This window comes from Lepisosteus platostomus, chromosome 2, assembly GCF_059453375.1.
Source record: "Lepisosteus platostomus isolate fLepPlt1 chromosome 2, fLepPlt1.hap1, whole genome shotgun sequence".
NCBI lineage: Eukaryota > Metazoa > Chordata > Actinopteri > Semionotiformes > Lepisosteidae > Lepisosteus > Lepisosteus platostomus.
Genome location: NC_142612.1, coordinates 74,455,653 through 74,479,935, shown reverse-complemented (window position 1 = coordinate 74,479,935; position 24,283 = coordinate 74,455,653). Strand labels below are relative to the sequence as shown.

The 24,283-nt window shown below is 38.1% G+C and overlaps 1 protein-coding gene across 4 annotated transcripts in view; it reads right to left on the bottom strand.

Moving 5' to 3' along the window:
* Nucleotides 1-24,283, bottom strand: part of rsrc1 (arginine/serine-rich coiled-coil 1) — a 116,455-nt gene that overhangs the window by 73,487 nt on the left and 18,685 nt on the right. For all 4 annotated transcript variants that reach the window (XM_088618136.1, XM_088618126.1, XM_088618152.1 and 1 more), the window contains 2 exons: nucleotides 22,801-22,980; nucleotides 3,055-3,091 (listed from right to left, as the gene is read on the bottom strand). In XM_088618136.1, coding sequence (XP_088474262.1) covers nucleotides 3,055-3,091; nucleotides 22,801-22,980 — 217 coding nt within the window. The remainder of the gene's footprint in view (nucleotides 1-3,054; nucleotides 3,092-22,800; nucleotides 22,981-24,283) is intronic.

Genomic DNA, 24,283 nt, shown 5'->3' with positions numbered 1-24,283 from the left:
GTAAGAACTCTGTCAATCTGTCACAAACTGGAAAATAAGAAAATAAACAGTCATACATGACACATTTATAATCAAGGTGATTAGGAGCCAAGAAAAAATATACTATTCTTTTACATTTCACCCTGATGTCATGTAAAGGATGAAAATACAGCCTGCAAAAAACCACAGGAAATTGTTTCTACTTACAAAAAGGTCCGTATTAAGGTACGTAACACATTAAAATGAACTGGGATAACGCAATGCCATAAACACGGTAAAAGTTCAATTCCTATGTATTTGTCTGGCAAAAGTAAACGGAGACCTAAGATATTTCACGCTATGAATCCTAATCATCACTCACACAGGACAACTTATTCACCTCAAAACAACCTCAACAATATTGGTGATTAAATTTGCTGCTCAGGCTTTCCCCACCCTGTCACTGTTGGGCTCAGACAGCCATGTGTGGAAGCCCCCAAAAGCCCACTGGCCGACTTGCCCCGGAACGGCTTTCATCAGCACCTGTTGGTGGTTATTGATTAACATGTAGCAACAATGGGAGCGCCTGCGTTGCTGGCAGGCATCAACTACATCCTGACAAACCACTGATGGGCTGAACAAGCTATTAATGACAGGTTACTCTTCAACACTCTAAGTGGCCATACTCTGTCACTTGACCACAAAGATGAAGGTCACCCCTCTGACGTGCTACACTGCAGTACAAACTACCTCAGGCAACAAACTGGGGCCATTGAAGCCAAAATAAACCCCCAGCTGGCTCCATTGTTTGTGAAGGTTTCCAGACAACTTGCTCCCAGCAGACTGTATGCTGCTGAAGGACTCAGGGTTACTCAGTGCTCTTCTGAGGCCCATAAACACCTCAGTAGGTGAACACGCATACAGTGTCTCCCATTATGTGGTCCAAACTAATGATCTTCTCAGTAGTGCAGCTATGTTTAATTTCCATTTACTGCCATTCAAATGGAGTGCTTGCTACATAAGCTTCTAAAAAGCAAACAGCATCTCCCTCAGAGAGCAGCACCACAGTCTCTACGCTGTTTAGTTTGAACTGGTAACAGGGATCCCTGTCAACAACAGCAATGTTTATGTAGGCCACTTTAGTCAAACTGGGTTTCATTTTTTATAGACCACTTGGACTGACCACAGCACAAACTGGTATATTGATTTTCACTGTTAATTTTTTTCTGGCCTCCTTCTTAATAATTTAGGTAGTCTTTCATTTAAGTGGAAACACTTCAACAACTGAAAACCATGAGCCTGTGAGGAGCACAATACTTGTTTTTCCTTTTAAAAAAGAAAAAAAAAACCCTAATATCTTTTGGCACCTCAGATGTAGAAAATGTAAAAAAAAAAACTCACTGCAATCGAACAGGTCACTGAAATCCATGTCTGCAAAGGATACTTCTATCTACAAATTAGCTTTGGTGTTCATCTCTACTTATTAGAAGCATAAGGGCCTCCATAATTGTAAAAAGTGCCTGCTGTTGGGGGAACCACAAGTCAGTATTTTCATCTGAATCACCACCTGGCTCCTTGCCTGAAGCATTTTCAGTCATAAATACAATTACACATGCGAGACACGCTGCCCTCTTGCATGAGAAAACATAAGATTAGGTCTTCTTGTTAATTGCTTTATCGAAACTATGATATAAACTGACCCTTTGGCACTTGTTAGGACCCACAGAAATAATTAAGCAATTACCCCCCCCCCTCCACCCCATCGTCTTACCAAACTCACTTCACCAAACTGAACGTTTCTCAAATTGTGAAGCATAATAATGAACATAGCAGCATCACTAACTACAGTGATGTCTACAGCTTGTACTTTATGACATTCAAACACCGCAAAATGTATTTTACTTCATACTGAGGGGAGTGACAAGCACACCTCAAAAGAAATTAATGTCATTTGCTTAAGTTCTCTAAGCGGTGTTTTATTATGCAGGGCACTGACAATGAGAAAGTATGAGAGATGACTTAACATCGTGAGCAGTGAGACCCGGGGGTGACCCCTCTAAATAATTAATCGATTAAAAAGGCATTTGAAATTTTTCTCAAACAAAACCCTCAACTTTGTTACATGCCACGGTGACCTATATTAAAGAATGTAAAAAAGGAAATATCCAACATTAAATTTTTACCTCAAACCATCCTGGTGGACTTCCCATGCTTTGAATTGACAGGCTTCACTGGTCTTTGAGAAGTCTTGAAAGATGGCCTTCGTTACCTATTGCTCTGCATTACCACAGTAGTGGGTTACATAAATGTTGGTATTTCTCAAAGTCACAATCTGGCAGCCATGGAGTTTTAACTCAGCTAAACTTTTCACATTGCATCTTTAACCAAACATTAACGTTTTGGTACCTGAAGCCAAAACTGAGTTTTGTAATAGTTCAGGTGGGGAGCTGCGTCAGCATGCGTAGGCTGCAAAGGAACAAGTAATAGGTTTATTCCATGCTGAAAAAAAGAAGAAAGAGAACACAACGTTTCGTCCGTAGAGCCTTCTTCAGGTGTGTCAGCATGGAATAAACCTATTACTTGTTCCTTTGCAGCCTACGCATGCTGACGCAGCTCCCCACCTGAACTACTACCGCCTACAGCTGCTGCGACCCACTATGCCTTCCTCACACACCTGAAGAAGACTCCACGGCCGAAACGTTGTGTTCTCTTTCTTCTTTTTTTCAGCATGGAATAAACCTATTACTTGTTCCTGAGTTTTGTAATGTACATAGTCATCATCCACACACAGATAATCCTTTGAAATATCTTTTTTTTTGGGGGGGGGCTTGGTAATGCATCATCAGTATGAGAACAGTAGTCTCTGTTATTATTTCAACTCCACATCAAAATGTCATTTAAAACAAACAAAAAGAAATTCCCTGGAAACTAGGAGATAAATGAAAGTGTAAGTGCCTTTACAAAATAAAAGTAAGGCCAGCCCTCTGGGAAACGGCAGGCTCTCAGTTCGAGGTATTCAAAGCTCATTCAAACATGTTCATTGAGGATGCAGGTATCAAAGATGATGCAAATTTTGAAGAGAAAATTAGAACTTACCAGATGTTCTAATCCCACTTTGATGTATCCAGCGTCCCTGCAACAGAAGAACAAATTTCCTAAACTGGAAATAAAACCCTGCTGGTAATTGTCTGTAAATAAAAAAAGATTTGAAACCTGCTCAACCTTTTTACCCTTTTTGTGGGGTTATGATACTACAACAATTTGTAGTATTTTGTTCGCTGTATAACACATTGTCTGTGAAACCATCAATTTTCAAAAAGGCCCCATTAGTACTATATAGTATAATGTAATCAACAACTGATTTGAGCAATATACTCCTCTATTAATGTGAAATAACACATCAAACCTATAGCCTTCGTCCACTACACGAGAAATGATATCACGGAATATAACTGTGTAAAGTACTTTTGCATGCAGATTGTTTTTATTGTTCATGTTTATCAAAAGTTTTCAAAAAGTTTGAAGACATATATAAACCATGTACCCAAATGCCTTCTTGTCTTGTGGGTAAAAAGAAAAAAATGTTTTCTTTAGTGATTCAGTATATCAACCATGGCATATTTGTATTTACATGAACAAAAAACAAGGGTTAAGTATATGCTAACAATAACAGACCCTAAGTCACTTAAATTAACACTGGATACCTCAATTTTAAACTGTACGAACTGTGCTGAGTGAATTCCTTGATGGTTTTACTAAGGGCCATTTTCATCACTATAGATAAGTGTTTCAGCAGCTCAATAGGAAATAGTTAATTCCAACGATGCTATATCCTACATATGCAATGGGTATTGAATTAATTGAACAATATATGATACAGGCAAGGTTATTATAATTACTACTTTGCAATGAAAAGGGACAATATTATAATGTGCTTCCCAGATAAAGTAAATTACAAGCTGAAAGGGCAAAAAATGTGAATGCATAATATCAAGGCCAGAAGGGAAGGAAGAAAAACATTCAGATTAAAAGAGCAAATTGGCAGTAAATAATAGATGCATTTTTGGCACATTTCAAAATTATTACAGAGGATATCAAAAGAACAACCCCCCGTGCTTTAATACTCCCTCTATGGCCAGAGCTGTTTTGCAAGCACCAGCTTATCGACGCAGCTAGAACAGTTAATGCAGGCAGAGTCACAGTGAAAATCCATACAATTTCTAAAATTACACTGTTTATAGCAGTATCCAGCTTCCCTAGTTAATTTTAAATGTGCCCTTCCTCTGCAAATTACCACAAAGCACAACTAATTCCTTGGGAGGACAATATTTGATATTTGTTGATAAAGTTTCTAATTGCGAAGCAGAGGAGCTTGTAGCTCATCTGCTGAGAATAAGTGCTTCCAAACACATAAATCAAGCTTTTTTTTTAATATTTCCTTTTTAATAAAAAAAGAAAAAATGCTGTTCTTAATTCCCTTATTATTCATGCAGCTGGGGTATATTTGACCACTTAAGAAAAACTTCATCTAGTTTTAATTACATTACATTTCGTGTAACAAACAAGAGCATTTATTATACATGACTTGTAAGAGAAATTAGAGAGCCACACATTTGTTACTACAGTGACAGTGTAGCGTAATCCCCCTAATGAACCACAATTAGAGAGAAACATTTTACATTATGTCCAAAGGAAGTGTCGTAGGCTGCATTCAGCTAATGGTCTAGGAAGGCTGTCTTCTTTCTGTGGCCTGTCTCCACGGCTGTCCCTGTCATTACTTCATCAATATTTGTTCAGCTCCTCCCTCCCCCTGTGCCGAAAGGAGGCCTAATTCAATTATGGGGCTCAAAACTGATAAAATGGTACTGAAGTGGAAAATGGGAAGAGATTATTGGCAAATGAATAAAGATTTGTATCGAACAAGCACACCGGAGTACAGCAAGTCCTTTTTTATCATCTTCTGCCTTCAGGTCTGCTGGGAACCCAGAGTTTTCCTTTCCTTCATGCAGAGCATCGATTTCTGAATTAGACTGCAATATTAAATAATTAATATACTTGCCATGATTGATGTTTTGCATTAGCTGAATATTAGGTTATCAATCAAAATCCACTTGGTTTAATGTAATAATATTGAAAATGTGTCAGGGGCTGTTCATCCAATTTGTAGTTGAGGCAGCACAGATAGTAATATTGGTGTAACACGAAGCTCGGGAGCAGGAAATGTACTGGTTGAACATTCATAAGGTGCAGATTATGAAACTAACAGAGACGAGACCGAGGCTGCCCTATATAAACCCCCTTGGCACCTGTCAATTTCAATCTCAGCCAGATCTCGATAGAAATAAACCACCGACTACATATGCCTTTTATCAGCCGAGTATTGTTCACACTGTAAAAGCAACTTTTTGTAGCTCTCTATGAAACGAACTAAGAATTTAAATCTTACACTCTGTGTTACACAAACCAGGGGACTACGGCTGCCTGAAATATTGGCCACATTTCCTTTTCTCCGGATTTTTCCGTGTTTGTTTTTCACTGTCGTGCATCACATGCTCAGAAAGTTGGTCCCCTTTTTATTTATGAACCTTAAGGCCCTGGAGAGCCAAGGTGACCCCCACTGACAGTAGCAGGGTTAAATGATCCTATTCATCATGAAATTGCTGTCATATAGCTGGATATGTTTCATGCAGCTGTCTGGAATTTTATTTTTCACTTTCAGGCCAATGTAGCAGGTACTGGTATCCATATTATATCATTTCATTATTCCACACACTATGTGAATGATGGTAGCTGGGTCCTAGCATAAGGCAATATACCTTAGTTACTGATACAGGGATTGTATCCAGTATCTAATAATATTAAATGAAGCATAGTTTTTATGTTAGTCGCTTTTTCAAACAAAAAGAAGAAATGAAGATTTCTTAATTCTAAAGAAATATTTACGATGATTTAGAATTTCTTTGTTACCGAGATTATTAGCACTTCAAATTGTTATTTTGCCATGCCTTATGAAAATGAGCATCCTTCTTCTTTTTTTGTTTGAATTCTTCTTTTTCTGTCTTCCCCATCACCTTTCAACACATAACACCCATCTTGCACGGCCCTCTGCATCATGTCCTGTATTGCGCTCGAGCCACCAGCTGGACTCAGCTGAACTAATCTTTTTAAAAAACGACCTTCTTGCTGCAGTTCCTGGAGGTGTTAACCAAAGGGCACAAAGAGCTCCTGCTGATACTGTATGCCCCCGCCGTGAAGGACTTACAGTTGATTCCACAGATAAATGCCCAACTTTCTCTGTCAAACTCCCCAGGTGTGCCCTGCCACTAGTGTCTCCTGCCATCACAGAATGCCACGCCACTGCTCCAACAGATACACCAAGGAGTTTTTCAGGATTATCCCACCAATTTGTAACTGAACACTTGTTACTATAGCCCACCTACTCCCATCCCACAGGCTGACCAAACTGCCTTTGAACGGGACGAGCCTGATCAATCAATGCTAGCAAACTACAGAACCAAGGGAAGAACCTAGGCCGGCCTCAGAGCAAGGCAGTTGACATCTTCCTTGCCATGGGTTGCTGCTCTGAGAGAGTGAGGTGAATTTTGCACAGCCTTCTTGACAGTGCCCCCTGCACTGTAGTCATAACTCCAGTGATACAGATAGAAATATGCTCAAGAAACATGGGTAACCATTACGTCTTGCAGTGAGAAAATCAGGAATCTTACACATAAGGATATTAGGAGGTGCTAGCAGGTAAAATAATTGACCTTCAACGATTTGTCTTGGGTTATACTTCTGATTTTAAATCATGAAAACCCAAATGAAACACTAGATGTTCATAAACTAAAAAATACTATTTATTGTGCTAATTCTTTCCACGTACCCCCCAACTTCCAGCGCAAATCTGTAAAATGAGGCATAACACAAATATTTTAACTGAGGTCTAAAAAATAGAAGTGGGGTTTTAAAGGCAGAATATAAGTGTCTATATACAGTACCTGTTCTGCATAATGTTCAAAGTAATTTATCTGAGGGACTCATTGCACTCTGAAAATCCCTGTACTCACTAAGCTTTGATTATTGCCACTAAAATCCAGCTCAACCATGAAATGTGTAACAGGGAAACTATACTTAAGTTTATGTAGCCAAAACAAATAAAAGCTGATGTGCATACTCTATATTTTAAACTTCCAGAAGAAATCTTCAGAAATAAAATACATTCAATGCATGCTTTCATTTATGCAACGTGCAGCAGGTAAAAACAAACAAAAATACCACAGGGTACTGGAGGTATAGTGCAGTAGAAAAGAAAACAAGTCATTTCTTTTGTTCTGAAAGCAAAGCATTATTTATTCTTACTTAATTAAGTAAAAGAGGACAAACAAGTCAAAGTGTTAAAAAGGGCTAAATTTAATGCAAGGCTTTTGCTGCAGTCAATACTGGCAAATTGGAAATGTCTAGCATATCATTCATGTCAAGGGAGCTGCTCGGCTCCAACCCCAGTCTCTCAGTCCCATGTTGACATCATTATCGACTAATTCTGAAGGCTACTATTATGTTCGTAGTTACTAAATTTCTCTGCAACAGCTTCCTTTAATCTGTGGCTAGAATTCCAGGTAGCACACAATTAATTAAAGTCAGGGCATGAGATGAATTGTCATCTGTGGTCAAGTTTCAAATAATTGCATTAGGGCTTTTTTTTCTCTTATTTCCCTACTTGACATGGCTGAGATGAATATCTTTAGTCAGTCAATGTAGAAACCAAGGACTTAAAATGCAAAGCCAGTCATTTTATTTCCACCTAACAGGAAGGCCCATTAGCACATTGCTCATCAGCGATGCATTACTGTATAAGGGTCTCAGTCCCTGACATCTAAGCTTAACGCTTTAATGTAATGAACACACTGAGTCCTGATTGGGAAGCACTAACTGAATCTTTTTTTTTTCAGCGGCAGAAATGTTGCCCACATGCAAGATTAAGACTGAAATGAAATGCGAAATGACAGGATAGTTAAGATGTTTCCACTATAACTCGTTTTAAATGGCGAAAATATACTTTATTAAAAATGTGCCTTTTTCTTTCATTTCCGGGACATAGAACTAACAGTATTGATGACAGAGAAACAGAATGAACATAGTTAAAAACTAGCAGAATTAGATGTATTAATAGTAGTTTTAATCAACTAACCCTCCATAAGACATTATCAGTAGTTATAACAGTAAGAGACAGATTGTGCTTCCGTGAATATCCTCAGTGATCTTTAATCTCCACTTTGTCTAAGGTTTCACCAGATAAATCAATTATACAATGTTAATAAATTTAAAGCTTACTTTTAAAGGAATGTAAGTGTTCACGTTTAAGTTTATTTTTGTAATGTATACCGTAACAGTCATCAAAATAAGTCATTTAACAGGAAAAGACCCGTGGTCTCAAACCCCCATCGCTCAATCAAGAGTTATTGTCAAAGTCCTGAAACACATAAGTGCACCTAGACAGCAGCCCAGATCGAATTCAGGGCTATCACACAAAAGACAGACAGACAAAACTGGAGCGACTTCTCTGTCAAAACAGAAAAAGCAGTGCCTCCAAATAAAATAATGATGCCTCTTTAAGTGCAAAGAAGGCTCTGAGAACACTGTCATATAAGCAGGGTCTGTCAATTCAAAAAGAAATGCAGGTACGATGAAAAAGACATCACTCAAGGAGCTTCACACTTCGTCAGCCATGTCATTGAGCATTCACATACTGTGAGACACCTGATAAACTCCAAGCAAACTTATTAGAAAAACAGCGCTGAGTGATTTATTTTGTGTCTGCAGCGTCCACGGATCACCTGTTTTTGAAATTTTGACATCAGTCAGTTATCAGATGAGTGAAATGGAGAATCGGTGCTACCTTACTGCACAATAAAGATATGATCATTTCGACTGCAAGCTTAGAAGGTTTAGACAGCCCTGATTGCAGTCTCGGTAGCATCTATTTAAAGATCTGCAGATTTAAATCAAAATCGTTGTCCTGCTTTTCTACAGTGGCACTGCTTTTGATTTTCTGTTAAACTGTTGAAGAGCATAAATGAACATTCAGTGTAGCGGTCACGTTTTTCACAAAAGACCACAGACAAAAGTAAACCATAGCCAGGATGTTGAACAAGACGAGGTCAAATAGAAAATGCATGCCTTCCTTGCCCAATTCAGGGCACTGACTTTTACATACAGGATGAAGCTTTTAAGATAATCCAAGAAAAGCCATGTGAAACCCCACTCCTTCTTTCTGCAGCAGGTTTAAGAGCCGTCAATAAAAGAGAAAAAGAGATTTAAGATTTGATAGCTATAACGCTCCCTTTTACCTCAGCTTCAGAACTGCAGAGGCAGCTTTTGATTTTTTTATGGCGTATAAATAGTTCAAATAGACAAAGGGAGTTCTGCTTAATTATTTAAGACTAGCATGACACTATGCACTTCGCATGAAGGCCCAATTCAGGGTCAGTGCTACGAGCAAGTCTGTGCTGCTTAGCAGAATGAAATCAAAGAGAAGAATCCAGAAAGGCGAACAACCATTTCTGATTATTATTCTTATATTCAGGCTTTTCTCTTTGTCCAGCCTTGCTTAAATGTTTATCCATGGTTAATATCAAGCAAAAGGAGTGTGTTCACCAGATATCCTATCTTTTATTAAATACGGACATTAACCCATCTTGTTCTCCTACCTCAGAGACTGAAATCCTCCTCTTTTGTTGGGGGTTTTGATTGGGTTTTTTTCTAAACCATACCCACGTCTACAGAGTATCACATTTTAAACTCTCACAAACCAAAAGCGATTCTCAAATGTGACTTGTTTGAATGGACAAAAGATTCAAAAATGTTATTTGGGAAAAGAGAGTAGATAGTGCCAAGGAACACCAGCCTTGAAACAGAGATGTTTCTCTTGGAAACAAGCAACAATGCAAAGCCACCCACTATAATGGATAAAGTTACATGCGGTAGTGGTGTTACTTGGAATAGGGACGAAATGTGCCACCTCCAGGTTAAAGAGTAAACAGGGTTAATCAACGGTACAAATGCAAGGCATCATTTAAATGTTAATATGCATATTCATACTTTTTGAGCAGCGCAGGCGAAGAATACTAAAAACAAAGCAAGAGCTTTGACAAGAGACCAGTAAACAAATGTGTTTCAAGCACAGAATACATTAAATGATTTCTGATCAGATCTGCATCTATTAAACCTGGTACTCCACCCATACCTTCTGCAAAAAAAGGGAAAAACTGGTAAAGGGATTAAAGGTTAATGAGTAACATAAACAGAGTGTACAACAATTATCATACCTAACAACGAACCATCTGTGTGTGTACTAGTGTAGAATACTTAAAAGCAGTATGACAGACAGAGGCATGAGGGAAATATTTCTCTCATCAACCCACATTCTTGCTTGTATTTTACATTCAATCCCCCCCCCCCACTTACCACCACCACCTATTAAAATGAATTCACATCTTAAATTAACCAAATTTGGTCCATGTCTCAGTGGCTGAAGAAATTTAATTTGAGAGTTACATTTTAAAGAAAATTGACTTCTTTTTAAGGGGAATAACAAAGCTGAGAAAGCAATCAATCTTCCATTTCCTGAATAGCCCCTCTCCTTTTCATCACCCCCAATTATTACTTTGACTAATCAAAACCTATTACTGAATGAGAACAATATCATTCCCAAACAATTTTTTCCAAACTCTGTAGATTGAAACACTTGTACACAAAGAATAAACTCCAAGCAGTGGGATGCTTATATTAAAATCACTATCAAAATCTTTGGCTTTTATTGCAAGAGGAAAACTGATGTGGAACAAAAGCGAAGAACATAGCATCTGTCATATCAGAATATAAAAAGATGATCTTGGCACAAAATGAAAAAAAGCTCTAATTCATTTGCAAATCAAGTCCACCATTTCTATTTCAAGCTGGCGGTAACTGTCAGGAGTTAACAAGATAATCACTTTCAATCCTGCCTTCAATAGTACATTACACCGTTATCCCATTCAATGGATCCTCTCTTTGGGGCAGCCGATGAATGCTTTTCATTTCGTAGTCTGACAAAAAAAAAAGTTGTGGTGAAAAAATCCTCAGGGCTCCAAAAAAAGAAAGAAAAAGAACTCCCTTTATGGGTATTTATCTGCTGGCACTTGCTTTTGGGCAGCATAAGACATCCAGGCTACATCTGTGTCCATTCTTTCTCTTTAGTCCTCCAGGCCCTCTCTTGCCTTTGAAAAGCCTTTGGCTGGTAACTGAAATCTCACTCGTTACAGTAGTTGAAGTAATCAGGAGGAAAAAAAACAACTGATTCATCAGGCTGCTAATTGTTAGAGTCTTCCAATCAGTCTCATACAAAAAGAGCAGGCAAATACCAGAGAAATGTAAAACTCTCTTAGACAGTCAATTTAATATTTTATATTTAAATATATATAAAATTCACTTCACCTAAAACATTTCACTTTGATAACTTGCTCTAACGCTGCGGTGCTTTAGGTGTTCTTATTTCAACTAGCACAAACATTCCCTCTGAACATGACCACTTGTTAATGCCATTGAAAAATAGCTGTCTCAAACAGTCATTAAAGCAATAGATGATAAAATTTAGAACACAGAGTGGAAAAGCCAATGAAAGAAAAAACAAAAACACTCTTAATATGTTTTATTCAAAACACCATACGTGTTCAAATGTTATATACAAAAAAACATCTATGTTCATGTAGTGTATATAGCCTGCGCAATATACTGGCTGTATATTGTACATAAAACCTGATATTTCTGTAACCAAAATGCAATCACTGCTATTTTAATAGCACAAGTGCACACCGCCTGCTACTAGTGTGAGATTTTACAGTTTTCATGTGATATGATCCATGAATCATGATAGGTTTCAGCTTGTAAAAATTCAAAAAATTGACTGCACCTTGTCAGCAGTTGAAAAATGAGAAAGAAAGGAATGGTCACTACTGCTCTATCACTTTGTGTCTTTAAATGTGGCGATATACATTACGGACTACAACACACACACACATTTAACCTGATGGAAACGGGGTGTTATTGTGGAAGGAGAATAAAAAAAGAAAAACTTAAATGAGTGAAGGCTATTTGCTCTTATTCTGCATTCAAATTACACAACTTAATTTCTGAGAATTTTCTTTTCTTCATATCAGAGGAATTCCTTTCTTAGAGTTTAAAGCAATCCACTGCTTTTATTATTTGAGAATCACTTTGTCCCAGCGGTGTTTTGCAGCTCTTGAAGAACTCTGAGTTTGCAACCACTTGTATGAAACGCTAAATATACAGTTAGAAATTCAAGGAGTCGCAGAAATAAAACTTAACAAGAGTTTACTTGCTTGTCACTAGTTTTACTAGCTAGTTTAACTAGCTTTGTAGTTTGATTTTCATAAATTCTCTGCCATCTGTAAAAAAGGTACTGTAAGTTTCACTGTTAACCACAAGCATACATAAAAGAACTTTGCCTATGGTAATTATTTAGACCAGTACGTGCGGTCTAAATACTGAGAATTATTTGACATAATGTATTCAATTATAAAAATGGGCCAGCTAATGAATTTAAAAATCAAATAGAGTAGTTTTAGAAACCAAGTGTAAATAGATGAAGTATATGTTTCTAACCAACTTTTAACCGAAATCAATAAATCAAAACTAATTAAATTAGTTCTATACTTGACTTCAAAAAACTTTTGGATACAACAGCAGTAACAGCACACTTTAATGTATAGTGAAAGCCATCTAAAAGGTAAAATGCACCACTACTCAATAGCACACAATGATTAAGCAAAGTGTTTAACATATTAAGATTAATTGCAAGAAAGATTTCACTTGGTTGGTCAATGGGAGGAGGGGGCGGGGCAGCTTTTACTGTATTTATTTTCTATAAGTGCAGGCAGGGAGTATGGCAGCATCTAAAGGAGAAAGAAAGTTAATGAAGCTTTTATCAATAACAAAAGTACACGTGCCCGGCTACATTTATCTTAGAGCGCCCAGTCGTGGCCCTCTTAATCTCGAGAACAAGCAAACTCTTTCTTGACATCTCCTGAAAAAAAGTCTCTAATTTAACACAAAAAAGAGAGCGAAAGAGAAAAAAGGGAAAGCATACGGCAGGCTGCCAGCAGAGCCCTTCTTTAGGAAAGCTGTAGCCTCGGACTCCTCAGCTGCAAGCTGAGCGGATGAGCTACGGCCATTAGCTGCTAATTTGAATAATCAATATGACAACCTTATTTTTCTGATGCAAACAGGATTTATACAGTAAGGTGTCTGACCGCCAGATCACAGTCATGCCCTTCTTTAACCCTAATTAGATTAAGGTGATTATCCCTACTCTCCCTTACAAGTGTATAGCCAGGATAAGTGGTGACAAAGGCTATCTGCCACTTATTCAGGCTCTGCAGTCTGCAGGTTATCTGCGGAGATAGGGGGTGAGATCTCCGAACAATTGTTATTCATATCATCTACACTTTTTATCATACTAGCCACCATTTTCTGTTCCCCCCCCCCCCCCCTTTCCACTGGCGATATGGCTACAGAAAAAAAAACGCCCAAAGCGCTACGCAAATGAAGGCTGTTAAGAAACATCAGGGTCACAGGGATGCAAATGCAAGGTGAAGTGTAAAGAAAAATAATTTGAAGCTGATCCACTATGTGACACTTGTGCTGCTATAGGATTGGAACAAAAAGATATAAACGCACGGACACACAAAATAACAGGTTTATAGGGGAGTTGTCTTTGTTCGTAACAGTAAAAGATATGCATCTTGACACCTAACAGGCAGTGCTATTAAAAATTTGAAGTGCAAATCTAGTAAGTTGCTAATTGGATTCATATAACCTTCTAATCACAAGAGACCACAAGCAACAAACCCAACTATCTTCTTTTTAAAACGCGTCCCTGCCTCATTCGTTCTATCTCAGCTCTATCGTTAAAAAAGTCTACGTGACAGACTGGGAAGTTTTGGAAAGGGCCCAGCCACAGTTTACAATGCTGTCCAGTAGGTGTTAAAAAGTAAAAACAAAATCGTGGTTTAGGAATCTAAAAAGTGTTTTTTTAAATATTTAAACAGAAAAAAATAGATAGCTACCAAAACTGATTTTTGTTCCCAAAAGCAAAGTGACACATTCCCAGCACAATTATACAATTAAATGAATAATTTATACATTGTAAATGTATCACTAGAATCTATAATAATTTACTTATGATTGTAAATCAATGCACAGCTTCTAATGATGAAAATAAAGATAACCAAACATCATTTTACTGCACTCAGCTCGGCATACGTCTTAGCAAAGAGAAATAGAACACTGTTAAGCCTGAATAGTGCAGAATTTGTAAGGTAAGCACAGCTGACAGTTTAGCCTAGGGGTAAAAAATGTCTTCCACCTGTCTTTTAGTCTCAGTGATTCTGTAGTTTATTTCGCCTTTACTGTCTTTTTTTTTTGCTTTCTTTGTTCCTTATTGTGTACCGACTCTTGTTCGCTCAGGCAAGATCCAGTCTTAAAGCAGAGAAAGTGCGTTTGAGATGTGAATGCTTGTTATGCAGAGCTTGACATTAAGAATGGCGAGACTTTTGATGTTGGCAGAGTTGTCAGAATTTATATACACACACAGGCAGACAAGAGCACATACAAACACGCCGACATGAACACGCACAACACATGTTTTTCCACTCCACGTATAGAGAATGAAACATGGTTTTTCCTTATTAATATATTAATGAGTGATGGCATACAAGATGGAACCAACTATTACAAAATAAGAATTTGGCAGACTCGGGATGTGCATCCAGAATTTCACGCACAGATTTATAGATGTTGTTTATCATGTAATGGCTTCTCCACAGTGTTGATCAATCTACGTAGCTACGAACACATATTAAATGGTTTTATTTCTCTGCAGCTGCAGCTACAGCTGCAAAAAAGTTTTTGCAAAAAAATAAAACAATGCTATAGGACTTTGAAAGAAGGTTTTGAAAAGACATGCATTAAAACTCACAACATGTTGCACACGATCAGTGCAGGTAATTTAACATGGTAGAATTACAGCACAATTTTTAAACATCTTTTAACGAATAAGGCTTGAGCTATACCTTCATTACCAGCCATCATGAGTAAGAAACCTGTCAAATACTGGCGCTTTATAGAAGATCCTATGATATTCAAACAGTTTATAAAGCAGCATAATACTGGGTTTAATGTTGATATAAGCATTAGTTTTGTCACACCAGAATATTATTTCATATGTTTGCTTGTCAAATGCTCCTGAATTTATGAAGTCAGTAGTAACTGTGCTCCAAAATAACAGCATTACTGAATACATCAAGTGTTATTCAGAAATAAGATGTATACCATATTTCAAATACAATGAATTAAACATTGGAAAGGAAATATAATCTCACAGAAAGGAAGCAATTTCATAAATTTCATGGCTTTACAGTTCAATACCATTCATGTATGAGCCCTTTTTCATATGAAACAAATACCAATCAGTCATCTTATATCAGTAACATCTACCACCATACCTATTTCTCACAGATATTTTATACAGAAGTTGTCAATTTTCAACATTCTTGTGGGAGCATGCCCTAAGGGTACCTGACCATAAAATGTACCCTATAAACAGTTTATGGGGGGACCCCACTAAATTTGCAGAGGGCAAGGTGTTTAACTTATTCTGTATTCAAAAAAGAAACACAGACATCCAAGGTTAGATGTCAACATCATGTATTTTTATGTAGGTGCTATTCTTTGTGAATTAACCATGACACAATTAACCATACTTCATTAAGATCATTCCTAGTGCTAAAATGCAAAAACGACGACAATAAAACATTCATTTTTGTTGACAAGCTAATTTACATAAAAATCCTAAATCCTTGCTGTCGCTATTGGTTTTCATGACCGTGTACTTAAAATGTTCCTTTTTCAACAAACCAACAGCCAGATGAATTAACATCAGCTACATTTTGAATCATTGGTCTCGTCCATAAACCGTCTATAAAGAGTAACAGTATAAAGAAGATATTGATTATGTGTTATGGGCAGAGACTCGGCAGATTCTCCAGATGTAATTGGATTGAGGAGACTTTATTTTGTACACTGCCTGGGTTATGTCATCTTCGTCCAGGTTTCAGTCTTTGTCCACCACGTATTAGAAACTGTACATATAAAACATATATATTAAAACTCTCCTCCACTGCATTGTGCCTGCAGGGTGTCTGAATGCCACTCTAACTACTTCTAATCGGTAAAGAGATTACAGCTCACACTAAGTGGATTGTCACAGCTCCCTATCACTCTCTTTTGGTGCTTCTTACCAGATTAACATGATCCAGGCCAGCCGAAGGACACAATGTGCACAAAGAACCTATATTAGGATGCCATATCCACTTTGGGTTGTATAACAAATATTTGATACAATGAATCAACATCATCACAACAACAAAAGGCAGACTCATTTTTTTTCTTCTTAGTTGTATGTTTCAATCCAAATCCAGCGGCTAGGAAAAACAAGTCTTCCCTTGAGGGACACTAAACACAGAATAAATAAACATGTCAAAAACTATGGGGGAAATGACTTCTACGTTACACTCTCCCTTCACGTTTCATCTGTTTCGGAACTGAAGCGCAGCATGCGATGCAACTTCTCCTGCTTCCATATTTTTTTCCCCCCACCCAAACAATGATTTCTCTTCCAGATCCTAAACCCGACAAAGGCACAGAGATTAATCTAGTGCGGTAAGTGCCAGGTTTGTATGTTTTGCCTGGTGCACCAGGGCTTGAATATTGGAAGGGAAAACTGGCACAATCCCTGAAGCCTCTGAATATGCTTCTGAATAGGCAGTTCTGGCATAAATGATTCAAATTAAGTCTCTACATGACAGTAGATGAGAGAGCTGCAAAGAAACAGAAAAGACTTAGAAAACAGAGGTACACAATCATTGTAAAGAGCAGGAGAATGATTGAATAGCGCAGCAGAAAAAACACACATGAGCCCCCGCTGCAACAGAGTCTTATTGTACGAATTGCATGTGTTAATGACTGAAATCCTAAATTCACTAATGCATTTTATTAGTGACAGGATAAGGAGAAAGGGGATTCAACGGTACACAAAATATGCATTCACTGAAGTTAAAACGTAGTCATCCATGCATTACACTGAACATGAAATCTTATCATGCTCTCTTTATGGGATACGTTTTTAAAAATAGGATATTATTTAATTGGTTTTTGAAGTTCATTTAATTTTCCTCCTTATACTGTTGCAAGAAGAACAAAACCTGAGCCTAAACCACAAACTGCTAAAAACTGCATCAGAAACTTTAAAAGCAAATGTTTAAAAATCTTCCTATACTGTATATGCAAAGATAATTTTGTTTCTTACTGAGAAAGTAAGACCAATTGCAAAAAACAGAAATACCTACCTGAGAGGTTAATTACCATGAGGTAGTCTAGTTCCACATGTACTGTACAAATATTTCAACCACAAATTCTTCTGTTGAGAAACACAGTACGGAAGTGCCGCTTAAGCAAGGTGAACAAGTACAATGCTAGCACTGTGGATATTCTGCTTTAAAAAATAATCACTTTGGCCAGTCAAATATAGACCTGTGTAACACCCAGATGCTATTTATCCATGTACTGTGCTCTTTATGTGCTGATACTGTCAGTGGAAGCAAATATATTTTAGAATTTTATAAGCATTAAGTATTTTGTGAATATGTGCAAGACAAACACACATTTAATGTCATTAGATTATTTCACATTTACTGAAAGCTTTTCTGATAAATGATTAAAGTATTTTTAATTATTTTTAATATAATTTTGACAAATTGTGGCAAAATATTCCAAAATGCTTTGTTTTCTCATAAAGCTGCCACATTTTTGTCAAGAAACAAAATTACTCACCCAATAAGGTGTTTTCGCACTTAAAATCACTTAGATTAAAATCTCATTTTTAGGAGTAGGGTTTAAATATACTGACAACAAAGAGCACTGGTGAGTTGTATAAAGTGCAAAGCTCCTTAATGAAGAAACTCTGTGACAGATTAAAGAAAACTGGTCTCTGTCTCTACTCCCATCTAAATGTTTTGTTTTGTGCTTTTTGCATTCATTCATCATCAGAAAAAATACACTAAATTACACGTTTGCCCCAAGGCAGCAAAGCATGTACAATTTTCAGACAGATCTCTTTAAAATTAAAAAGAGCAACAGGGATTTGTGTATGAAACAGTTATGGCACATCAGAGACAGCCCACACCACTGAAGTTGGGGTTCATTCCCTAATGTTTTGCATTAGGAAGAAGTAATCATGTGTAAGCATGCAATACGTAATTAAATGAACCTGAAGGGAGTTGTTTCCCGTTACTGCTATCCAAAAATGCTTGCGGCCACAATATTGCTATATTCCACAAACCACAGATACTTAAAGTTCATTGATTTAATTCAGTACAAGGCAATCTACCCAATGCATGTTTGAAGTATTTCCAGACACTGCCTAAAGTCCTGCAATCTGAGAATGGAGTTTTCATACAGCACAATCAAAACAAATGATGGCTAGTGGGCAATCGCATTCCTCTGTCTATTATTTGCTATAATAAGCTGTTAGATGTTTGAAAGATAAGAGTATCACAGCTGATCTGCATGGATTGCAAAAAAAACAATCTGTGCTTTACATAAATCTCTCACTGATCGAGGTGAGGCAGGGTCTGCAACTGAGGAGCGCCGACTGAAATCTAAAACGCCCTGCGGAAAACTGCAGAGGAGAGGAGAGGGGCTTCACCTGAGTGTGAATCATTGGCTTGCTCACCCCCTTTTCAAACACTGTGCCCCCAAAACTTTTCTTTTTAAATACCACATGCACAATAACTTTCAATACAAAAGATCACTTGAAGAAAACACCTTGCCGCAGAGCATCCACAGTTCAACACAACACTCATTCTCCAGGTATGATACAAAGCACGAAGTTTAAGATCAAAGCTTTTTTTCAGAAACAATGAACCAACCTAAATAACCAATGAAGGCATTTTGTCAAAATAAATATCTACAGCACTGCATCTGTGAAACAGCGATTAAAGGTTGGACTGCATTAAATTCTGCTTGCAGAATGCAGTTCGGCTTGACTCGATAATCGACGTAAAACTCCCAATTGATAACTACAGCAGATTCACTGTATCAATTAAAAAAATTGTCATAAGGGAAGTTATTGTGCAGTGAATCATTAAAGATGCAACACATGGACGGGAGCCCTTAACTGCTAAAAGCCAAATGCTTTGCAATACATTTTATGGTCCTCTGCCAAAACCTTGCATTAACAGTAGTTTACTGTGCTAAAGGTTTATTTATTTATTCACAAAAACCACTTGCCCTTTCTCCAAATGACCTATTAGGAAGAATATGTTTCCTTCATTAAGTTTCATTTATCTATTTAAACAGACGGATGCGTAAAGAGAAAGATAAACGATAAGCAGAGAGAATTTTTTTAGACATGTAAAGGATTCATGTGAAGACTGGAGGCCTGATACAATAAATCCTGAAGCGCTACTCCAAACATGTTTTGTTTGCTTGCCTGCCTTCCACAAGAAAGTAAACATTCCACTCCAAATTTTCTCCCCTTTTCCCACGTGACGCTTGTCAAGTCTAACAAGTGTAGTGGAGTGTCAAAGGCACACTTCCTTCCTTCCAATCAAACATTTACCCTTTGCCATTGGTGAAAGGCAACAAGATCTCTTTACAATGTCTCGTCTTTTTCAATAAATTTTGCATGAAAACATGTTACCAAGCACAAAGTTGCCTGCTGTCATACTAGAAGTGTGATAAATGTTTAATGAAAACAACACCACACAGCTTGGTGTCAGACAACAGCTATCATACAGACTTGCTTTGATCTAACCAGACACTTTAAAGGGGTTCAGAGCATGCTTCATGCCGCAGAACTCTGTAACCTGTATGCAAATAAGGTGAAATTAGCATAATGACTTCCTGCTGCAAGGAGAAGAAAAGGAGAATAGAAAACGACAGCCAATGAATGTATGATTGCTGTCAAACTCCAAAACTCTGACATCTCAGCCTCACATGCAATGTATTTATCCAAGTGGCAGACAAATTGCAACACGACCAGTCACCAAAAGTCCCAGAACCATGACAGCAATCACCGTCAGCCAGAAACTGTTTTGCACCGGCTTTGATCTGACTGTCAGAACACAAGCAGCTGATGTATACAGTTTAGAGTTTTTAAGACTTTTCCTAACCCTTTTAGGAATAAAGCTCTTCTGAAAGCAATGTAAAACAGAATAACCAAAAGCAGGCATCTTATCCTATTTAGTCTCAACAGATATTACAACACTGATGCATACAGATACATTAAAAGCTTCCCTTTAACCTTTGATTGACTCACCTTTGCAGAAAAGTTGACTCCTCATCACATAAATGCTTAACTAATGGGTTTAAACATGTGGCCAAGCACTACTGCAATGCCTTTCGAGTAGATTAGAAAGGAGCTATAAATACAAAGACAAGGTCTTCTGTTCATCTCAGTTTCCTTAAATTAGAAATCATTGAATACACTTCTCAAGTGCAGAGAACGGTTATTATAATCTCACTTTCTTCAGAAGATGCAAGTCAGTACCTTGGGCACATCAGGATAATGCACTCTTTAACACAACAGGGACCTTCAGGAAGAGTACATATGTGTTTTTCTAGATGAAAAGAAGACTGAAATCTAGAATTTACTTGTTAAGTGTTGTCCCAGTATGACAACCCTGAATGATTTCTTAAATATTCAGCTACATAAAATAAACATTCATTAAAATAGAAATAAATTAAATGAAAATACAATTACCTTTATTGAACTGCAGATCCAATTAAATGATGAGTTGAATCTGCTACATACACATGTTTAAACCACCCAATACATACCCTCATTTTTCTGTCACCTTAAACTACACTGATCAATGTGCTTTTCCAGGATGTATCATCACTTTTAATTGAAAATGAGACTTATAAAAGGTGTCGTGTGTTTCAAGTTAAGCTCATGTGGCTGCAATTATTAAATTCAATGAAAATATTTTAATGGCTCAAACCACTCTGGGATCAGGCTTAGATCACATACTGGGGAAGTTATGAGTTGTGGGCAGATTAATATTTGATTTACACTATCAAAGAGAAACAACAACATACTTATTAAGAACAAAGGTAGATGATAGTTGTGACATCTATTAAACAAAGGATAATTCTCAATTTTCATAGAGAACTGTTTGCTGCAACAGTGGAAAGTTTCATTCAACACAGATTTAACTTTTCCAGTATCTCTTAAGCTGTAAATCAATAAGCTTTTCTACACAAATGTAACCCTTTTCTGTGCTGAGTTTCCCTATCAATATGAGGGACACCAACCTTGTTTACATCACATTTCATGTTCCTGTTCTGCTAAGAAACACAAGACATCAATGTAAATCATGCGCACAGGTTTGGACTCTTGTGTCAAACAAATGAAAAGCTATGTCAGCACCTTGTGCATTAATCCTGGTTATAACAAAGATCGCTAAATAGGCTTTCTACTTGTGTTCCATGTACAGTGCTGGGCATTACCACTTTATTGGTTTATACTAATCGGTTTAGTTTAAATTGATTAAAAAAGGTTAATTATAACCATGACTCCACTTAAGCATTCACCCTTTGTAGATTTCATAGTAATTATAACACTCAACCTGTGGAAAACATGATGTGCACTAAAGTGAAAGTGGACTAAAATAACTGCTTTGCTTTTCCTGAGGATATCACGCAATTATTTCCCAGCAGGGTATTATACTACCCTGTACGGCTAACTGTAAGGAAGAAGAAATAATGAAATTAAACCTGTCCTTCAGGAAAGAAAAATGGAATGTATTCAAATAAAACTGAAAAAAAAAGCAAAAAACTTTTCACAGATGTTGAACATGCAACTGTACACAGGACTCCGCTAAAGCCAGAATCATCATGACGTTTGGTGCTTTTTTCCCCCAAAGCATGCAACATATGTTTGGAGCTTTCAAGGTGAGTTCCATCCTTGACTTATTCTATGAAATATAATCGCTAATAAAACAACAGAAAACATATATATTTACCAAAAAAATCAAAGGTGGAGTGTTTTTTTTCTCCAACTTGTATAGGAAGGCTGTGCATATAAGACAGCATTTCTCCTTCTCCCAAAACACCCTATTCTGTGGTGGTTGGACTATCTATTTAAAAGTCTCACAGGAAGAATTTACACAACGCCCCAATAAAAGAGAAACAAAGTGGCAATTCTGACATCACTAACCATTTACTCTTATGCATAAGGTCTGAAGAGAAAAGTGATTGCTATCACTGCACTAAGGAAATGAAAGACCTAATGTAAAGGAAAATGTGTAAAGATATGCAGTGGGTCCCTTTTTATTTACATGGCTGATACTCATCTAAAACGTAGTACAGCCCCCCAAAAAAGTTTTGAACCAAAGCACAGCAAGGGGCTAATATAATTTTAGCCCTCACTGCCAGCTGCCAACACTGAGAAGAGCAGCGTGTCAGGTGGTAGTGATGTGAAGAAGTGCAGAGGGAAGCACAAAGTGCTACAGTAAAGACCTGAGCACGTTCGATCTGGACTCGCAAATAATGTGCCTGTTGAAAGACAGAAACCTAAAGGAGGAGAAAACTTTCTCATGATGTTACACTGGGTTACTCTTACACACAAAAAAAAACAAAACAGGGGAGAAACGAGTCTTTTCTTTTCCCCAGGAACGGGTTGTGCTCACACGAGCTGGGTAAGGTGATGGAACAATCGCTCACCCTGGTCTGTCAGGCGGCAGCTCCTTCTCCTTGGCTCGGTCCCTCTCCCGGTCTCTGCCTTTCTCCTTGTCCTTGTTTTTCCGCCGGCTCCGGTCCCGGGGCTTGCTGTGGCTCCGGCTCCTCCTGCGGCTGGACTTCCCGCTGCTGCGGCTTCGGGAGCGGCGATGGCGCGAGCGCGACCTGGGGGGACAGATGCCACGTGACAGCCTGGCCGCAGCTGAGCGGGTGCATCACACCCAGACAGCCCGAGAGCCTGGGAAGAGCTCTTCGCTCGACTTTCTTTTTCACCTGCGAGTTCATATCCCTCACCGCTGAACGGACAATGACCTGGCATGCCTGAGACCACGGCACAGCGAGATGCAATGCAGGCCAGAGCAGAAGTGACTGTACCGTGAACTTCCAGGAGTGCAGTTGCTCAGATCTAGAACTCAACGAACCACACAGGGAAGCTTACAAACACTTACTGATATGTATAAGGTATCCCTAACTCCTTATATCAAGTAAAACATAAACAGTATCAACAACTGATTTCATTTCATGACAGACACAGAGTCTTCCACAAAAACTGGTGGTTTATCACTTTGTCATTTATCAAAACACAAAAAAAACCTTTCGATGGTTTAAAACAATATTTAAGGGTTAAAAGCCAGGTCTGTCTTTATTGGCTGTAAAATAACTTCAGGAATGAGGTAGAGCCAATGAGTGCAGACATACCTGCTGACCTATTTACCTGGACGAAATGCAGTTCAGTATTTGTCTCAGTTCAGTACTACGTCCGGAGCAATGGTGGCTGGGGTGTGAAAGGTCATGGCTTAGGTGAGGATTTACAGCAACATGTTTGTCACATGAAGAAGCTCCTTCACTGTACCCGAGCTGCAGGCAGTGCCCTTTTACTCTTGCCAGTCAGAAGGAGCCCAGATTGGAATTACACCTGGATCTGGAGAAGGACTGTAAACTTGAAGTGCTGACTCAGCAGGAGGGCACCATTCCACTGTCTGTGCCCCCTGGGGCTTGGAAAGGTGGAGGTGCAGGTCTGGGCATTTCTAGGCTTGTTGAGAAACATATCTTCTGCCAGCTGCTGAGGCTCCCTGCTGACAGGTAGCAGGCATTGGAGGGCTTAAGAAGTTCCATGGAGCCCAGGGCTCCTCGAGCTATGATGATGCCCATCACAATCGGGTCAGATATGCTCCTTTGAGGCAGCTGCTGGAAAGTAGCAGCATAATGCATAAAGAGAGCAAAAAGGAAAGTGTAAACCCGCACAAACAATGCATTCAAATGACCGAATAAAGAACATTTTCGTAGAGAATTTCTGTAGGGTAGGATGGTGTCAAAAATGTGCATACTTTTCAAAAATATCACCATGAGACAAATGAGAGGAGATGACAGCCGTGATTTTCCAGTTTACCACTGGATGTCTGCTGTAATGAACCACAAATAGCTGAAATATACTGTACAATGCTATCATAAATACATAACATAAAAT